We start from the raw sequence: 16,180 nt of genomic DNA on the forward strand, positions 1-16,180 counted from the left end.
ATTGCTTAGCAACCTGCTAGTATTGCGGGCTAGGCTAAGCCTTTGCCTGCAATAATTGGAGTGGTCATTTGATTTTAGGATTACTCAAAGTTGACCGAACTTAAGAGACCTGTAAATATCTGATGATTCACTGGCAGGTAATTTCGGAGAGAATAAATAAAGAATGAAGCAAACTGGTCGAGTAGAATGGCAGGACAGACTGGACAAAGTTATTTTTAGTATTTTTAATAAAATGTATAGATAATATTGATTTCATGTTCCACTAACTACTCTTACTGTTTCTGGAGACATGAAGGTGCCAGAATTTTCTCCCTCAGGAGTTCTTTTATGTGCTAATAAATCTACCAACAAGAGGCTGACATATCTGAGCACCTTCAAATGCCACTGGACTAAGCCAGGATCAAACCTGCCAAGTTGGGCTCAGAAGGCCAGTATCTACCATCTGCGCTACTCAGCCAGGCAAACCAATTATTCTAGATTCTTTTCTTCTTCTTTTATGACCGCATAGGATCACTTTAGTTAGTCCATCGTTCAGGTCTCTTTGAAGGGATAGTTAGGGCGTTACGGTCCTCCCAGTACTTCTTCGTGCCCTTTCCTCGGTTTAAAATATGCGTGTTGTTGGTTTGTTTCGTGTACGGGCAAAGCGGAGGTTTGAATTATTGAGTTTTGTATTCAATTTTATCTTATTTGTGGTGTCTTCTATTGTAAGGCCTATTTCCTTCAGATCCTCCCTTACTTCTCTTATTGTAATGATAAGTCTACAATATGACTTTTCTAGAAGTTGCCTCTGATCACTGCAGGTTGACAAAAGAACCTGTAGCTGTGTGGAAAAAAAAAAAACAGACAGACAGAATGAGGTGCTGTGTTTTCGTAATTATTTTCCACAGCCGAATCCAAAAGAAAGGTGTTTGTTGCTGCAGTGAATTAGGGTTGGGCAGACCGGAACATTCAGCTGTTCCGCAACATTAGGAGTTTGAGGCGGAGTGTTTCGGTACAGAGTGCCGGCACATGGGACACGGGACTGTAACTGCGTAGTAGTGAGAACTTCGAGAGGCAACATGACATGCTCCGCGTCAGCTGGGATGTGCCTGTAGCGAACGTGCTGTGTCGAAGGCTGCACTAGATAGACTAGTTGGCCTTGGCTGTGCGACTGTCGATACCAGCCGTGTGCTACCCTGTGCTGGAGTGTAAACATATTTTCATCCAGTTATATCTTTAATTCCAAAGCGATGACCTATATTTTTCTTGGGCTTAAAAGTTTCCTTAAAGTCCAAATTACTTTTTAATATCAAACCCCGAGAAAGTGTTGAGAGAAATTTTAGAGATATTAAAGAAGGTAAATGGAAGTTGAGAGAGAAGGAATTCGAAGTGCAAAGAGCATACAGCATGAAAGTAATTAAACCGTACGAAAGACGGTAAACTTTCCATAATGTCGCATCGGAGTCTTGTTCAGGACTTTTCTACTAGAACAAAACCAGACAGAGTGAAATGCAATTATGTTCTATTTTTTCTGCAAAGGGATCTTCAACCGGCACAATGACAAGACATTTTCAACTTAAACATCCCACAGTTTTTATTTTTGTGTTCTGCGTGTAAAGTTTTACTTTTAATCTGTGTATACAGTGTTTAATTTTTATCTTCGTGTTTTGCTTGTATTGGTTAATTATTATTTTTGTGTTCTGCTTGTATATTGTGTACGTGAATAGAGTACTGACGAATGTTTCTTCAACTGTGTGAGTATACTTTTAATTGGTGAAAATAACATTGTGACATTTGTAAATATATGTACTGCCAGTGTAATCGTGACAGATGTATTTCAGAATGAATGAAAACATTCTTATCCTAAAAAGAAAATTTAGACATGATTTTTTGGGTGCGTATTTCGTTCAGAGTTCCGACTACTTTCTCACGCGCCGTGAAGTTTTATCCTGGCCCTAATTACTCACAATACAGGCCGATACATTCAACTGGTGAAAATATGATTGAATTAGTTAATTTTAAACACCAGTACTGCCATTGTAACTGTGTTATGTGTATTTCATATTGACCAGAAAAATCTTAAACTAAAAGCAGCCTTTAAACGTGATTATTGGGCACGAATTTCAGTATTCCAACTGTTCGTTCACGTTCCGTGCAGCTTTATGCTGGACTTGGCCATAACTACACACAGTTACACACCAACCACACAGCACGTTCGGTACAGGCACGTTCTCGCTGGCGCGGAGCATGTAATGTTGCCCCTCGAACTTCTCTCTACTGCGCAGTTACAGTCCCGCGTCCTGGGCACCCACTGCACAGTCAGCTAGTAGGCGAAGGGCAGTGCATAGTGGCGCTTCTGACGGGACAGCGAGTCAGTATCTCTGTCTCGCTTGAGAATGTTTCTGAACAATTGACACTCAAGTGCTCCGGAATAGCGGAACATAACTGTGCACTGGCACAGTGTTCCAAAACAGGGACATAGTGCCGAACCCTACAGTGAATTATCACAAAGCAGGAAATGCTACAAATTGTTTCCATGCTGTGCTGGATGAGCTACGAACCTACGAGAGTTGCATCCTAGGATGAAGGCGTGGGCTACCACTAAACTTAGGTTATCCCTTTTCGATAGTTGGTTTAGTGAACGTCAAGCCTGAACTGTTTCGAGCTGCAGCCAATAGCCAATGGAGTAGCCTGCTGCGTTGTCAAGGCTGTTTCATAAGCTATTGCCCTTGTCTCTGCTACTGTCAATACTCAACACCTGATCACTGGAGATGGTAGCCTAAGGTTTAGCAAATTAAAGTCCGGCTTTGTGGCTAAATGGACAGAATACTTGCCTTTGGTCCGATGGCCCCGGTTCAACTCTCAGAATCAACCCCCTCGTTCTTTTAATTCTCCTGTCTTGGGGACTGGTAATTTGTGATGTCTTTGTATTTATTTCATCCTCATTAGGTCATCACCAAGCCTATATAGATGCCATGCACCATCATTATTATTATTATTATTATTATTACTACACTAAAATGTTGAATTTTACAGCATTACTAGTGGTCGTAATCATCGTTCACTGGTTTATTAGCTTCATTGAGAGATGAGTGGTGGGTGTCCGACCCATGATCATGGATTCTATTCCAACCAACAAAAGAGAACACTAAACCTGAAAGATTGCATTTCATTTTAGCAGATCTACCTATAAAAAGACAACTCTATTACTCCGATAACAGCAGCCCTACAATATTTTCCTACAAGGATGTAGAAGTAAAGTGGAATGAAATATTGGTACTATGTTATCTGCAATATCAGTCTCCGATACCTTGCTCTCAGAAATACGTGCAACGTTTTTTCTCATTGCTTTCAAGTTTTGTAAATGGAACAATGTGTCAGATGCTTACATTATATTGTGCTTTAGATTTCCATTGTTTTCGTTTGAGGTTTGGGCTTCACCGATAGCCTTGGTAGCCCTCGGTATACGCCTACTTATTGGAAACTGGACCTGATATGTTTCGGCACAGCATTTTTAAACGCTTTAAAGGTTGCCGTTCTTACCTCCTGCACTTTCAAAGGATTATTTTTCTTATCTTTGGGACACTGAAGATAACGGTACACTTTGAATCTATAAACTAGGCAATTGATTTTCTTTCTGCAGCCAGTTCCCTTGTATGTTTCTGTTACTTTTATTATTTGTGCTCGCCACATTTTTCTTCTGGGTGTTGTCTATTTATCTTTATATTTCTTGATCACTTAATAGCGAAATGTATCACTTTCATTATGGGTGATTATCTTGCTTTTGCGTTATTGGATTGTTACAAGGTAGTAACAACAGAACATCAGAACGGTCGCCAGTCAGTGTGGAGGTCAACACCGACCCAACCTGATCTATAGAAGCACAGGGCTGAAGGAAAGAGGAAATCCTGGCTATACTTGAATTCTCCATGAAGAAATGTAACAGATTTTTGAAACTTCACTCTGTTTCCAGAAGCATGACAAATAGAACAACATTTAACAGTCTTCACAATTTTAAGTACTCCCTCCAGTCAACCAACAGCTGTATTAAATACGGATGAACTCACACCTGTTACAACTAAATTCGTCCAAGATTGAAGCTATGTACATTTTAAACACAGATTTTCATTGCATTTGTTGATTGTATTTTATCTCAAGTTTTTTTATGTATCACTGTTTTTGTATATGTCTTTCATCTGTATGTTATTTTAGCTGATGATGACCCCTAGGCTAGGTCGAAACATGTCCTATGTAGCTTTTTAGACAGACCATTTATTAAGTGGCAGACATGTATTGAACAGATGAACTTTATACAATTAGACACTTTTAGAATTTTATCAGATATTATTGGATTGTATTTGATATGCCCCTTGCTATTCTATGTATGTATTGGTACACGTCCTCTCTGTTATATGTAATGGATGTTTTATGCTACAACAACTGAGTGGTCAGTACATTTATTGTACATGTTTGTTCCGTGTGTGGATTTTCCCTTTCTATGTCATTCACAATTCATGTCAGTGCTGAGCTTTACTTGCACTGTATAGGATAGACATTGTTGAAGTTTGAGGGTACTTATGTGATTGCCACTCCTATTCTGGAAAGGATGCCGATATTTACATATATCGTGTGCCTTTTGAACCTATTCATTTGAGCTTTTGACTTGTAAACTGCTCTTGTTTAAGACCGTAGAACAATGTGCATGACCACCAGTTTTCCTCCAGTGTGGCTCTTTTGGCATATGTGTAAGTGCGAGTGTGTGTAAACGAGTAGTTAAACGGGGTGTACATAGACTATGGGATTTCCCTAGACTTTTATTTTGATTTCCTCCTTATTGTTCTTGATTTCCTCCTTATTGTTCAAGTGTTTTGCCCCTTTTTCCCCTAATCTCCTCCCATTACTTTTTTTGGTATTTGAAGTAAAAGATGGCAAGCATGTTCGTCTTAATTCTAGCTGCCTTTTATTTTCATGCGCTCTGCACATGCTAATACTTGGTCCACTAATTACCTTTCCGTGATTGACTTTGATGATTATTACCTAACTACTCCTGGATTATTTAAATATTCTTATTGTGCGTGGGAGGTAACATTTGAGTTGGGTTTTATTATGTGATGAAAATCTGTTGGAAAGATTTACTCCCTTTTTGGGATTTATAATCCAAGTCGTGGATTATTGTTGTTTTGAGATGAAAGTAATACAAAACTACTATGTAAGTAAAACTATTGTTTTATGAGTAGGCCCTTACCATATGAACATGGTCTTGGTAAAGATGACATGGAACAAAGTCTGATGTAAGAATGATATATGTCAATTTAGCCTCTTATGCTTGTTTCCTATGGCCTAGGAGGCCCATCTCCAGTTCACGACCTGTTCACTGGTCATTTCCACTCTGCACTCTAATCTTCATGTTCACATTTCTCCTGGATCGGGTGTATCATTATATCTTCATGGGAATTTATCATAGTAAAGATTCATACAATTAGTGGACATGGGCGGTTCAATGTCGGATTTGAATCATGTGTGAACAATGGTGACGTCTGCATTTCTGAATAGAAGAAAGAGTAAATACAAATATTTACACTTCTTATTAGACAGTATCTTAATATTTGCCACTGTGGTACGTGTGGAAATTTGAGGGTAGCCAATGAGAATCCCATCCCGCATCGGGGGTTGGACAGGCGCCGTTCAAGGCGCCACACACAGTCATCTGTCTCAAGAGACCTTGAGTGTAACCATACGTGATAATGACTTGAAACATTCGCAAAAACTGGCCCTGTACAACACATTAACCTTCACTTTAAAATAATGCTTGGAAAAAAAAAAAAAAAAAAAATCCAAAATCCATTATTTAACAGAAGTGCCAGATTTCCCTGTCATCTTTCATTCCAGCAATACTCCTCAATATCATTTCATTTTATATGTCAGTCATTAATCATTGCCCCACGGGAATGCGACAGGCTTCGGCAGCTGTCACAATAGCTATTTTTGCTACTAGATTGGGGCTTCATTCATTCCATTCCTGACCTGGTCGAATGACTGGAAACAGGCTGTGGATTTTCATTTTCATAGTCTCAGTATGGGGATTCAAAGGTGCAAAGCTCTTCCTTCACCTACCCTATCTTGGTAGAACAGATGGATTCACAATGTCTTCCATATAAATGGGTACTTTCAAGATGTAGCATTTTTCAAGTCTTATGATAGGAAAGATTTCAACAACTGTGACATTACATACCTAAAAAAATCTGTCTGACCGGGAAGTAAACAGACTTGAATTCACATAGGGTCTTTGTCAAGGATCATGCAGATGAGGTAGTTGAGGGTTCTCAGTATCCAACCTCTCATTTGCTGTTCCCCAAACTTCATAATCTTGAGGTAACTTCCTGCAATTTGTGAGGGGAATTATTCTGCTGGAACTAACAATGGCTTGGTTAGGCTCACTCCTTTAGAGCAAGCTGCAGCAAGGACATTTTTGTCAAAGTGGCTCAATCTTCAAAGAGCAACTGAAAGAAGATCTAAAGGAAAACAGAATTATTCTCTAAAGCAAAACCAGCATCACCAATCACTGTGTGTGTTCGGTGTAAAAGAGCCTCCTCATAAAAATACAGACGGCATAATAATGGATATTTCCCAAGAAATTGGTGTTAATCTGCAGCCAGGACATATACAGAAGTCACAGGGTGGGTCCACGCCTTATTATTGTTAAATGTACGTTGTACTGGAAGTAGAATGAGGTCTTCACCAACAAAAGGAAACTAAAGGAAAAAGGAAAAACAATCAGATACTGCACTGTAACCAATATCTTTCATAATTTACCATTCGAGCTGCTGTGATATTTTATTTTTCGAGTTAGCAACTCAAAGTGAAATTTCAGGACCCTATTTTCATTCAGCTGAGAGGAAACTCCCCTCCACCCCTGCACAGTCCCAAACCAAGATCACTGCCGTTAATCCCCCGATAAATGCATTTAACAGTTTTCCCAGCTCCCTACAAAAGTAGTTCATGCTAATGTACAAACCTTAGTTCCACATTGATGCAGAAATTTTCTCCTAGAACTGGAGTAGACAGGATAGATTCAAAAGGAGGTGGGAAATTCATTCTGGTGAAAGAAGAACTTGTAAGCTACGAAGAAGATAAGGATGAGAAACACAAGATTCTAGGCATAAGGCTCATCTCTAAAGATAACAGGCAACGATGTTTTTGGGATGTACACACCTGGAAAGGATAACAATGGCACAGAATTATTTGAAGTAAACGAGCTATGTAAAAAACGACACTGAAAGGAACAGGAATGCAGGGGGTGATCTAATTTTACCAAATGTTAACTGGGATGGTAATGCAAATCCCCTGTTTTATACCTTGCAATAGAGCCACAGAGAGAGGTAATAAAACAAACATTCCTTAATCTTGGCTGAACAGGAGACCCCTCAAGCTACCGAGTTTGTGTTACGTTGTTTTTAATGGAAACATATTCTGTTGCTCTATTACAATTATAAATATTCTACAGGTATCTGTTTCTCCATAACAAAAATTATTAATGTTAATCCCCATATTGTATTGTTGAGATCTGCTCAAGTACTAAAAAATAGCTCTTTCCTTTCCAATTATTATAAACAAAAGATTCAATAACTTCAAAATAAAGAGTGATATGTACTTGTTTCCTGTAAAAAAATCATATGCCTGAAACCAAAAGTTTAAGGACAGGAATCATGTTCATGAAATATGCAAGTGTCCTTAAATTTTGGTACGAACAGTATGCGAGGATTTACAGAAGGTGGAAATATTTAGTTAGCAGTACGTAAAGATAGTTGGATATAAGAATGATGTCAAGGTAGAGGAGGTGAAACATGCTAATGGACTACTTACCTATGATAAAGATATTTACAAAAAGATACAAGAGTTGAAAACTAGAAAGGCAACTGAAATTGATAAGAATACTGGGGATATACGAAAGGCTATGGGTTGGGATATCGTACCATATCTGATGGGTGGATAAATTTCTAGGAAATAGAGAATTAGAGGGTGATCTCAAGGCAGTGTTATTGGACATATATGTTTTCTTATATAGGTATGTATATATGCAGAGGTGCCAACTGTTACGAATTATCCGTAATTATTACGGATTTCCCCTGCCGATTACGGCTTTACGGTCCAAGGATAAATTGTTACGGAAAAGCGACATTATAAGGAAAATATAATTTCTATGGAAAAAATAAGGAAACAAGGAGAATTAAACCTTTTCGAGCATTGGTACTCGACTCTCTTCGTTTCAAATTTTGTGAGTTGCCAACGATACTTATTCGATCGTCACTTCCTTTTGCTACCCGTGAGCGTCGTGAAATTCATTGTGAATGAATAACTCTGCTCTCCTATTCACTAAAAAATGTAACCCTGTATCATTGCAGTATTAAGTGTACCTCTCCCACAGAAAGAGTTGTCAGTGTTAATAGGAAAATACAGAATGAATTCAGGCCTACAATAATCACATCTACACTGGAATCGCTTATTGTTCTTAAGGTGAAAATGTCCTCACAGGGGGAAGAATGCTACGAGAAAAATCCCACACAAAAGCACCTGCTGCGTGGGAAAACAAGTTACAAAGAATATTTTATGACAAAACTAACTGGTAATGTGCAAATTTATGGTGCAATAGGATATGTCTTAGAATAGTTGTTGTTGGGAAGGGCAAAGAGGGTGTAATTATCCAGAAGGGATGAGTGTGCTTTCGATTTGACTCCAACATTTTTCGGAGGGTAGGGGAGGGGAATTACGGAAAAGCCATTTCAAAGGTTGGTACCTCTGTATATGTATATAAATGTTATGAATAAGGAACTGGAATTACAGACTGCAAAAAGACCTCAACAAAGTTATGAGATGAACAGCAGATGATGGTAAATGGGGCAAAACGTCAAGTTATAAGTTTCACAAAGAGGATAAGTCCTCTCAGTTTCAATTACTGTGTTGATGGGATGACAGTCATTCAACAGGATCACTGTAAGTACCTAGATGTTAATATGATGAATGATCATCATTGAGCTAAGCACATAAATGAGAGTGTAAATAAAGGTTCATCAATAGAATGCTGAACGACCATTCTACATGAAGATGGCAGAAATTTAAAAAAATTGTCACGATTTCTAACTATCGAAAAATACAATAATAATTTTTTTTGAACAAAGGCAATTGTTGAAATATTTTGCTCTAAGAAAAGAATTTCTGATATAGATAATGTATTCCTGAAACATGATATTCTGAAACAGACAGGTATGTTCTTACATTTTCCCCCCATAATTCTTCACTTTTCATTTCAAAAGCTAAGTAAAACGCAATATTTTTCTTCGAAATTGATTTTGAGTTCTTTTCACAAATTTTGAACCTAGAGTATATCTTAGTTTTCTTATGTCAAGTTTCTTTTTTTCGTGTGGTGTGATCAAAGTATTTATAACAATCTAAACAAATATCAACAGTTCACACTTATCCCTGCATTGGTTTTCTTAAAATATTGACGTACTGCCAGTAATAATATAACCTGCACCGACTTAAACATCATTCCAGTTACTTGACTTTTCCAATACTTCCAAGGCACCTTGTACTTTGCTGTCACTTTTACTACTTTTAGAAATAATTTTCTCGTCGGAATTAACACAATAATCTCTGTCATTAAGATATTCAAAAATCAAAAATGAACAAAGCAAGCTGCCACCTTGATTCTAAGAATATGTGACAGTACTTTCACATCTACAGCTAAATAAACTTCTCCATACCATTGCTTGTTTTCCAAAGACTTTCAAAAGTGAAGATAAAAGTATCAGACTTTAGCTGGTATCTATATTAGTGCCATCTGGTGTCCAGTTATAAAACTATGGCAGAAGAATGACACTGTCTGTCAGAAAGATGATTGCACTTGACGAAACAGTGCACCATCTTCCAGAAAGAGGGTCCGCAGTTCTAGGATTAAAGAAAAAAATTAATACTAATGAGATTCATGTACCTCTGACGTTTTGAATCAACATTTCACAAATAGATAGGTTAATATAGACCAGGCAACATAGTAACTGACCATTGAGACTATTCTTGGTGAAGAGGAATAAGGGGAAGAACAATTCTACTTTCTGCACGTAACTCCAGCAGAGGTGAAACAAACAATGTGTTCCATTAAGTCAACGTCGGTAGGATATGATGAAGTAACCCATAAATTATTATTAAATGACTTAATCTCCTAGTATGGGATGAACTCAACTATTACCCACGCAAGCCAGGTTGCAAACCAAATTCTTTTAATATACTAAAAAATGAGAAAATCCCAATTAAGACTGAATGAAAAGAAGATGTTAAAGTTAAAAATTACAGTAATAAGAGACTTATGATGTGGCTACTTGTTGACAAACTCAATACATATAGCTAACTGAGAGTCTCAAACAGATGTGGCTTGGCCTACCTGTGCTGGTGGAAAAGGGGCAAAAGGGGGGAAGGCGGCCGGCACAATAACTATTGCTTGTGATGGCAAAGGAAAGGGGAAGATGGGAGGGGGAAGATAAAAGGGGTGGGGGGACTTAATACCTCAAACTGGGCATGGAAATGGAAGAGTTATTAGTTCTTTATTAACTTTCTTTCTTCTCTTCTTCCTAATATATAAGCTAGCCAATTTAAATAATGAATGCTCTTCAGTCAATACTTCTTCATTTAGATTTAACTCTATTTTGTTTTTGTGCTAAATAAATCAGTAACTTTTCCAGTTCAGATTGGGTTCATCCCAATGGTAGAGACGGCACCTCCCTAACAGAAAGATGTAAGAAACTCAACTGCAGCAATCAACTGTTGCGAAACTAATAAAACAAGAAGTGCACTTCGAAGAATGTTAAGATACGTCACTGCAGAACTGTAGTCAAGAGAAGCTGTTAATGAACAGGAAAGAGACCGTGGACGACCTGGAAAAGGGATCGGACCCGCCAACATGATCTCAGAAAGCCAGTGCTCTACCACTTGAGCTACTCAGCCCAGCACCTACAAATTTATCCTTCAGTCTACATGCAAGGTATCTTTATTTTCTGGACACCTTCGTACGTGTGTCCCAACACTTGATGCCTGAAATTAACTCCTACCTCTCCAACAACGACCTTCTGGTGGGTGGGTCGATCACTACCACCAACGTGGGAGTGCGACTCCAGTCCATTTCTAACATTTCTCACGAGTATTGGCAAGCGCATCAGGTATTTTTGACACAACTCCCCCCTCCAACCCACAGTTTCTGAAGTCAATTAAAAAGAAAAGGAAACACCATTCAATGACACAATATAAATGTATAACTTACTGTCAGAGCTATCGAAAACCACTGCAGGCTCTGGATCAATCTTGATGGATCTGACTACTTGGCGAAGATTACTCGAGAGCCAATCTGAGCTGTACCATGATGTCAAATCCTTATCTTTGACATCGGCTGGTGGACACCGAGAAGCCTGGCACACCTGCGTCTGCTGATCCATAGGTTCCGCTGACACAACAGCCATCTCTAGTAAGTAAATAGCAAGAGCCATCACATGCTCAGAAACACTCTGACTGTGGACAGCTTTATACAGCACCACAAACATGGCAGCATGAAACACCCGTGAGCGTAGCACTTTACAGGGGTCTTCGTATGCTGAATGGCATGCAGCTGGTAGACGAAATGGTGGCCATGGAGTACCACTGCCCTTGAACTTCCCTGCCTGTTGGACACTGAAAAACAGTTCATTAATAAAATACCACAATATCCTCAATATAGAAAAGGTATTTAACAGTGTCTGGAGAGCATTGGAAAATCAAGGCACCAGGAAGCAAATTGTAGACGGAGTGAAAGATATGTATTAACCCTTAAATGCAAGAAATGAAGTTCAATGTGAAGAAAAGCAATTTTCTGATGACAACTGACAGTAGATATATTGCTTGGAGGAGAAGGGTTGAAAAAAGTGAAAAGTTTCAAATACTGTACTTAGGTATTATAGAGGGAGGGAGTAGATCTGTGAACAGGGAAGGCAGGCACGTACATATTTTCAGTGTCTGGCCTGGAACAAATATGAACATATTATATACCATCAACTATTGTATTAACTCGAATATAAAACAACTCTGAGTTTCTGGAAGGTATTTACAAACAAAATTAAATAATGAATGGAATTACAATATATTCAAGTTCTCTTATAACAGGTAATTTAATAGCCCAAAGTAAAATATACAAACAAAAGATTTATAAAATATTGTGGGCTTTCCTCAGTTTTTTATGTAACATGAAAAGGCAACAAATTTAGTGACATAATCTGCCAGCAGGCAATGGGCAACAGTAGTACATCATCATACATACAGTCCTGAACACTGCATCAGTTGTTTACAACACTCTAGGCTTGCCTAACATTTCATTAGGTTATCACTGGATGAACATTCTTAAATGCAACAATCTTTTCAGAAATGAATGTAACGTTTTGATCTGTTTGCCTTGGCTACACCATAGCATGAATTTTAACACAGTTATGTATATGTTAAACAGTGCATGTTCCAGAACACACAGGCTACACAATGTATTTTTAATGCAGTTACCTTTGCAGTAGGGGCTTGGTGTAGATCATAGTGCATTTTCACAGAAATTGTTTTGAAAAGTCATGAGAGAATTAATATTACATCAAGTGACTGTATCATTAGTGGTTGTTGATGATGATGCTTGCTGTTGAAAGGGGCCTAACATCGAGGTCATCGGCCCCTAATGGTACGAAATGAGACGAAATGGAATGACAAATTAAAAGTCCAAAATTCTCCACTGACCAGAATACAAAATGTGAGGACGAAGAATGAATGGATGGAGATGAATTTAAAACAATCAGTGGATGTGACCCACAATGCCTTACATTCACAGATTCTGACGTAAAACAATATGATTTCTGATCAAGGGACTGCAGCTATAGCATAACATTGAATCGATGATGCTTGCAGTCTAAAGAGGGTCCAAAATCCAAGTTATCGGCCCCTCATAACGGTACTTATCGCTAGGAATGTAGAACCATGGTATTTGTCATGCTGAGGTACTCATCAAAAGTATGAGAGACTCGCGGTATTCCACACATTATGGTACTACGCACAGGTTATGAAATTCGACATAAGTACTACAGACCTATGGTTTTTCTCACATTGAGGCGCCATTTACAGGCAACGCAACCCTATAGTGTTCAGCACATAAGAGTACTAACCACAGGGACCTTCCACTATCCCGTGGTGTTCTTCATATGGTGGGTACTAATCACAGGCAAGGCAGAACCAGGGTAGCTATCATCCCATGGTCCCGCTCATATGGTGGTACTAATCACAGGTACTGCAAAAGCCGACCACACGGTGCTCCTGTTGCTACTAATCACAAACCTATTTGGTACATAATATAGTGGTACTACGCGCAAGTAAAAGCGACCCATGATGTTCTCCGCGTGGTGGTACTAATCACAAGTAGTTTCATGGTTGCAAGACAATCGCCCCCTTGGTCGCCCCTTTTAGTCACCTCTTACGACAGGCAGGGGATACCGTGGGTGTATTCTTCGTCTGCGCCCCCCCACCCACAGGGGGTTGTGTGTTTGGTCCGCGAGAGATATTTTATTTACCTCAAGTTGCTGGCAAGCCAGCTAGGATCCCCCTATAAATGCTTACAATATAGTGATTATTTTAATCCACCTACTCAATACAAATTGGTTTTGTGTTGCTAGTTCATAACACTACAACACGAATTTACAGGGACATATTTCGCTTTATTTACAAGCATCTTCAGCTTACATAATTGTCTCAAGGTTAAGACCTGTCATAATTGGATTGTTTTTACAAATTTTTTTGCTTCAGTATAAATCCATGTTTAGTAATAATATGTAAAAAAAACATAGGAATTGTGTACACATTAAAAGTATGACAATATGAATTACAATGTTGAATTGAAGTAACCCTTACTAAAATACATTGACATCCAAAACATAGTAACTACAATTTAAACTTTTTGGCTAAAATTGTTTTCACAATTCTGTGGTTGATTGAATCAACTGTAATATGGCTTTAAATTTGAGTCATAAATATAAACTGAAGGTTAAAATATAGGAGCCATTTTTTCTAAAATCCATTGATTTCAGGAACACAGTAACTTCTGATATTGAGAATTTGGTTAATAATTGTGATCTCCAATGCAATTATTTAAAAACAACTATGATTTGACTCCATGTGTAATTTGAGTCGAAATGATATTCTAAAAATTAAAATCTTGGAACCGTTGGAGACCAGCTTCTAGAATTTTCGAAGCTTGCTGCAGTTTGGTGATTTGATCAGTGAAAGTATTAGAATAATTAGTTCTTGTTTATTGCGACTTGAATATCCATTGGTAGCAGATTGTATTAGACTCTCACTGGTTCCATAAATAACTCCTGCCTTGTAGAAAAAGTATCAGCTTTTTCAACATCCATGGCAATATGCAGCACTTTGATGAAAAACTCCACTCCAACTAAGATATTTCACAGCTCACAGGTATTCATGCATTCACTGACAAATAATGCTGGTTAAAAATGGATGTAGTCCATCCAGTTTGACTTCCAGTTTGGATCTTTTGTCTGTTTCCATGCATGTTCGCACAAACTCAAGACAAATTTTCCCAGGTTTCTACTTGGAATAGATGAAATCCCCTATACATCACTACTATTATGTTCCAATACTACCTACGAGTAACGAAAGGAATAAATATTACTAGAGTGCAGGTGAGTGAAATCAAATGCTTGAAGAGCAGAACAAGAGTTACAAGAAGAGACAGAAGGTGAGGGAAGTACTGAGATAGGAACACTTACAAGACAGGATAGAGACGTGTCAAATGAATGGAGGATACCCAGAAGAATGGTCGAAGGGAAGAACCAGGGACAGGTGGCTTAAGGGAGTGAAGGATTTCAGGATTGTGTAGAACAGTGTCAACAACACTAGTAATTTCACAACTGGAGGAGTCTAGCATGTTTGGATATTTTCAATTTTTGTTAACTTAAGAGAGCGGGTCTAATATAAATGGGATTTTTAAAAAAATTTACTGCATCAACCAAAAAAATACAGATATAGAGATCACTTTTCTACAATACACATACACATTCTCTCCTTCGGAATGGCAAGTTTTTGATGCCGTCCTGATAGAAAGAAGAGGGACGTGTGCAGAATCAGTTGCGCACAAACTCTTCTACACTTGCATCATCAACGAACCGCTGTCCTCCTAGGTCTTGTTTGAGTGATCCAATCACATGGTAGTCACAGAGCAATAAAAATGGATTGTACAGAGGGTGTTCCACAGTTGTCCAGTGAATTTCCTCCAGTTTTCCCGCGTTCAAGTGGCAGTATGCGACCTTACATTGTTATGGAGAAGAATGACGTTCTGCATCGGTTAGCAGCATCGCTTGTTGCAATATGCAGCTTTTGCTTCATCCAAAAGGTAACATTAATAGGCTGCATAAATTGTCCTTTGTTCAAGAAGAAAATCCACCAGTAAAAAGCCCGCAGAGTCCCATAAAACTGTTGCAAGCACCTTTCCAGTAGATGGGCATGTTTTGGCCTTGACTGGGCCTGCTTCGTCTCTTCGCCACCACTCCATTGTTGCTTGTTTGCTTTGACTCTGGTGTGTAAAGATGCACTCAAGTTTTATCACTAGTCACAATACGATGCAAAAAATCCTCTCCTTCCTCCTCATAGCGATGCAGGAGTCTCTGACAAACTTCCTGGCGCAAAGTTTTTAGTTCCTGGCTGAGGAGATGAGGAACCCACCTGGCAAACAATTTTTCTGTAATGGAGTTCATCTCGGATGATGGTTTGAACACTTCCGTAACTTATTCCTACGGCTAAAACAATCAGCAAAATTTTTATTCGTCGATCTTCACCAATAATGTCACGAATGGCAACAATGTTGTCTGCAGTGATGCTTATCCGCGGCCTCCTTTCATGAGGTTCATTTTCCACAGTTTCTCTTCCTGCCACAAATATTTTACCCCACTCTACACTTGAGTCTGCGAAAGTCTTTCTTCCCCAAACTGTGCACGGAGCCGTGTCAAAATTTCAGAAGGTTTGGGGCCCTCTTTTGCGAAAAAATTGATAATGATGCGTTGGCGCAACAGACGTGTGCACCTCTTGCTCACTCATGGCGTACTGAAGCAGCCCAGCTCTCCACCGTCATTCAAGCACACAAACC

The 16,180-nt window shown here is 38.7% G+C and overlaps 1 protein-coding gene across 2 annotated transcripts in view; it reads right to left on the bottom strand.

Annotated features, from left to right (window-relative positions):
* Positions 1-16,180, bottom strand: part of Ubr3 (Ubr3 ubiquitin ligase) — a 526,217-nt gene that overhangs the window by 155,572 nt on the left and 354,465 nt on the right. For both annotated transcript variants that reach the window (XM_068227568.1, XM_068227567.1), the window contains exon 15: positions 11,288-11,691. In XM_068227568.1, the coding sequence (XP_068083669.1) occupies positions 11,288-11,691 (404 nt within the window). The remainder of the gene's footprint in view (positions 1-11,287; positions 11,692-16,180) is intronic.

The sequence above is a fragment of the Anabrus simplex genome, chromosome 5, assembly GCF_040414725.1.
Source record: "Anabrus simplex isolate iqAnaSimp1 chromosome 5, ASM4041472v1, whole genome shotgun sequence".
NCBI classification, from domain to species: domain Eukaryota; kingdom Metazoa; phylum Arthropoda; class Insecta; order Orthoptera; family Tettigoniidae; genus Anabrus; species Anabrus simplex.